The following is a 4755-nucleotide window of genomic DNA, read 5'->3' as shown; positions in this document are numbered from 1 at the left end:
AGCCTAGAGGATAAGGGAATGGCAGGAAGATGAGTGAGGCAGGGCAATGAGGAAAATAATGCTAAAGATGAAAGACTATTTCTCAATTTTGATTTCTTTTTACATATGTTTCAGACATTTTTGGCGCAAATCTGTAAGGATTCCTGAACCTGGATTTTATTTGATTTCTTCATTTTGGCCATCTCTTCCTTCAGGAGTGGATGCTGCATATGAAGTTACTATCAGGGATATTGTTTTCATTTTTAAAGGTAATTATTACATAATAATTTCTTCAATTTGTTGAAATAAATCCTCTCACAGGAAAATTGAATAGGACTTTAATTTTCTCTACTATGACAAAAATTGTCTACTTTATTACTCTAAGATAATGAAAAAATACCTGGAACTGGTATTGTTTTATTTATATTTTACAGATGATAAAAATGAACACAGGAATATAAATTGGCCTTCTTTATATTCCCTCATTTGATCTATGTTCATTCATTCAATAGGCAAATTTTTGTTAAATGCTCACTTTGAGCTGGTGACTAAACCTAAAATTCTGGCTTTCTTTTTACTATAAAATCAAAAGTGCTAAACGATATTTCTAAAACCGCAAAGCTTAATGGTTATAAATTCAATGTGATTCTGAATTATTTTTTTTTTTTAAACAGGAAATCGGTTCTGGGCCATCAGAGGAAATGAGGTACAAGCAGGTTACCCTAGAGGCATCCAAACACTGGGTTTTCCTTCAACAGTAAAGAAAATAGATGCAGCCGTTTTTGATAAGGAAAAGAAGAAAACATACTTCTTTGTAGAGGACAAATACTGGAGGTAATATGCGATTGGAATGACTTTGTATGGAACCGAACTAGAGAACTTATTTCCTTTTTCTAAGGAAATTCCTTGCCTTGCTCTTAGCTCTGCTTCCCGCTCAGTAGGAAGGATGGAGCTTTAGACAACTGTGGAGGAAGTGATTACTAACTACAGCGGTGCCTGGCAGCAGACATTTCTTAAGCTCTTCTGTTTTGAGTGCCATGTGCCCTGGGAGGAAGCTTTCCTTTGTGCTGTTGCCACACCTACCAGGAGCGCCCTCTTCTCCCTTCTACCTACCCAAACCTTATCCACCCCCAAGTCCTGGCTTAAGTCCCGCCACCTCCGTGAAGCTTTTCCTGCTGCACTCCAAACCCGGCTGGACTTCTCTTTTTTGAACGAAGCCCTGAGAATCCAGGCCACAATTTCACATCCTTGCCCACGTTCTTAAAGGCCTTGTTGGGTGTTTGTCTCATCTTCTCAGCCTTCTCAGCTTTATTCTGTGATTCTCAAGGGCTTCTTTTAACCTCACTCACTCATTACCTTGCCTGTTTAAGAGGACAATGAGCAGGAGCAGTCCAGTTTCATGGATTGAACCCAAGACTCATATAGAAGCTAATTCCTGGCCATCTGCACAGACTCTGAGACATCTGGGCAGACCCACCAAGGTCCAGCCAACAAGTCCAAAATACATTTACTGTGCTTTGCTTCTCATTCTAATCCCTTTTTCTAGGAAACATAGGAAACCCAGATGTGCAGGGTAGAGAGGGCACACATAAGCCAAGCATGGTGGAGAACTTGAAATTCGTATTTGAGAAAAATGACTCAATGCGCTTTATGTATTTGTTCATATCTTCATGTCTCTGTGATAGAAAGATGACTAAGATTCTGCCCAGTCTTATGAACTATAATAACAAGCAGCATCTTCTAGATCAGAATGTGTGCCTCTATTCCTGGTGAAGATATAGTTTGAGTTAAGTTTCCAGTACCACTAAATTCACATATTTTTGTAGTGCTAGACAGGTTTGACATTTATTTGCAGTGCTTGGAAAGTTTACTAGAATTCCACATTAAACCTAATGTGATTTATGAATTTTGGTAACATGGCCTCTATGCAATGCTGAGCTGTATTCCTTTATTTGGTGCAGATTCGATGAGAAGAAACAGTCCATGGATCCAGGCTTTCCCAGGAAAATAGTGGAAGACTTTCCAGGAGTTGAACCGAAGGTTAATGCTGTTTTTGAAGCATTTGGTAAGAAGATACTTATTTTGTTGGCAATAGGGCAATTGAAACATTCTATGGCATTAGAGAAAAGGAAGAATGGAAATGATTTTTAATAACAGATTTTCTTTAACCAGTTCTCTCCTCACTCCCCCAAATTTCGGCTGGCCAATTTTGTACCAATCATACAACTACTTCATATAATAAGCTGTTTTGAATCATAAAGATAATTAACACAAATCTCTCTGCTTTATACATCCAGATAAAACCAAAGTTCTCAAGTGTCACTTCCTTACACCTAGAGCTATTACTTTTCAAATTATCATATCAGTATAAAAATCCCCTCAAGTGGTTTGGCCAAGTTTAATACTAGTTGGCTGGCTTTCTCTTCATTCCATACTCTTGCTACTACTAATTACCAGGGAGATTTTTTTTCTACCTTTTCTGAGTAGTCAGTCATCCCCTACATTGGCCCACAATTGCAGATACTTACCTGTCCATGTATCCAAAGTTTAAAAAAGACTTTTTTTTTCCCTATTCAAGTATAGATAGGTGGAGGCTGATGATCTTTATTGAAAGGTAACCAGAGTACCATGACAGCAGAGCTATAGCAGGTCCTGTGCGTTTCTCTAAGGCCAGAAATGCCCCTCAAGCTACAAAGTGGGAAAATGGGAGGAGAAGTATTAGGAAATAAAAAAAAAAAAAAAGAGATCGTAGTTTCCCAAGAAGCAGAGGATTTTATCTGATTGGAAGCAGAATAACCTAATAACCCAAAGATGATTTTGCTATCAGACAGAGCTGGAATGGAGTGCTGTCTCCATCCTTTTTTTCGTTGAGTGACTTGGGACAAGCATCTAAATCTGTCTGAACCTCAACTTACTCATCTGTAAGATGGAGTTAGATATACTTACCTCACAGGATCATTGTAGAAATAAATGAAAAATTATGTAAAATAACACAGTTCTTGGTGCAATTCTATAAACACTTTCCATTTCTAGTTATCTATTTTTCTGAGTTTTGTATATTCCTAAATTTATTTATTTGAAAAAAACATCTATTTTCCTTGTCTATATTTGCAGGGTTTTTCTATTTCTTCAGTGGATCTTCGCAGTTGGAGTTTGACCCAAATGCAAAGAAAGTGACACATATTTTGAAGAGTAACAGCTGGTTTAATTGTTAGGAGGCACAACATGGGCATTTGAAATGAAGCTAGTAATTCTTCACCTACATCTTTGTAAATTGAAATGGTGCATTTTCTCTGCATGTGCAGTGACTGAGAATGCAAGTGTGAACTGCATGTTTTGTCAGGCAGCGTCACATATTGTAGTGCATTCACACCAGCTGCTGTGCTTGCACTTTGGTCACATGAAGTAACCTTCTACAGGAGAAGGATGAAGCACTCACGTGCAAGAGACAAAGGGATTGTATATAGATTGTTTCCTTGTTATTTAATAAAGAAGGTTTGTTAGTTATTCTATTTTATTGTTTCCTTTGTTTCAAAAACAATCTTGAACACATTATGGACTGAGCAGTAGACAGCCTGAGACGCTCGGACACTGGAGGTGGCAGGATAGGGTTGCCATGGCTGTGGCTTCACAGTGGGCTTATCCAGAACTGAAGACAATTTACTACTTGCCCTCGCCGGGTTCCCTACAGACAGGATGCTTATATCTACCACCCACATGTCACATGTGTTCCTGACATACTCTAGAAGAAAGATCTAGGGCAGTTTTCACCTTGTAGGGCAGAATCTGGGGAAAATTTGTGAAGCAGAATCCTATAATTACAGCAAATCACCTAATTCACACACCTCATTTTTCAGGTGGCAAAATTAAACCTGTTCTTTATTTTTCCATTTATTGCTATATTTCCTCAATGGAGCCTCTTTTCTGCCCTGGCAAATAAATTTGCTCATATCTACCCTATATATACATAAAAATATCCTCTTGTACTCATTTTATATCTGTCCATGCTAGAAAATGCTTATCCTGACAGGCTTATCGCCCCTTAGTACCACGTCTAGTACATCTGCTACACGGTTAGAGCTCATTCACTCTTTAACTTATTCATTTATTTGAGAATAATTTATTAATCATATTCCACATGCCAGTTATTGTGCTAGGCTGTAAGCATAGGAACCTGAGAAAATGGACACAGCCCCTGTCCTCATTGAGTTTATAATCCAGCAAGAAAGTATATATAAATAACATCAAACACATATATGCAATTTTAAATTTAATGAGTTATGACAAAAAAATGACTTTTTTATAGAATAATAGAAGGGTCTACTTTGAAGCAGGTGGTTTTAAAAAAACTTTTGAGGACATGGCATTGGAGAAGGTTTTGAGGGGTAGAGGGAAACTAGGTGAAAAGATGATGACTTGGATTAAAGTGGTCACACTAGAGAGTAGGACACAAGAATAGGAAATATACATATGCTGTAGACCACAGAAATCTGCGATTGATTAGAAATGGAGTTTAAGAGAGGGAAGTACGCAGAATAATTCTCAGCTTCCTCGAGAGTGAGGGTTAATTGTGATGGCATTTACTGAGATGGGGGAAGATTTGGAGAGAAGCAGTTTTGTAAAGAGAAGACAAGAGTTAAGAAGAATTGCTTAGTTTCGCCAATTTTTGAAGTGTCTATGAGATATCCAGGTAGGCCATGAAGTAAGAGTCTGGAACTCAAAAGAGAAGAGACAGTAACTAAGTGTGCTGGTGGACGTTAACTAAACTTACTATGA

General features: G+C 37.9%; 1 protein-coding gene across 1 annotated transcript in view; it reads left to right on the top strand.

Moving 5' to 3' along the window:
- Nucleotides 1–3194, top strand: part of LOC105297467 (stromelysin-1) — a 9023-nt gene extending 5829 nt beyond the window's left edge. Inside the window, 4 exon segments of the mRNA XM_011368157.1 lie at nt 115–248; nt 654–813; nt 1941–2044; nt 3094–3194. Coding sequence (XP_011366459.1) covers nt 115–248; nt 654–813; nt 1941–2044; nt 3094–3194 — 499 coding nt within the window.
- Nucleotides 3195–4755: the final 1561 nt, after the last annotated feature.

Source organism: Pteropus vampyrus, unplaced genomic scaffold, assembly GCF_000151845.1.
Source record: "Pteropus vampyrus isolate Shadow unplaced genomic scaffold, Pvam_2.0 Scaffold139, whole genome shotgun sequence".
NCBI lineage: Eukaryota > Metazoa > Chordata > Mammalia > Chiroptera > Pteropodidae > Pteropus > Pteropus vampyrus.
The sequence above is the reverse complement of the archived record's forward strand: the minus strand, read 5'-3'. Positions and strand labels throughout refer to the sequence as shown.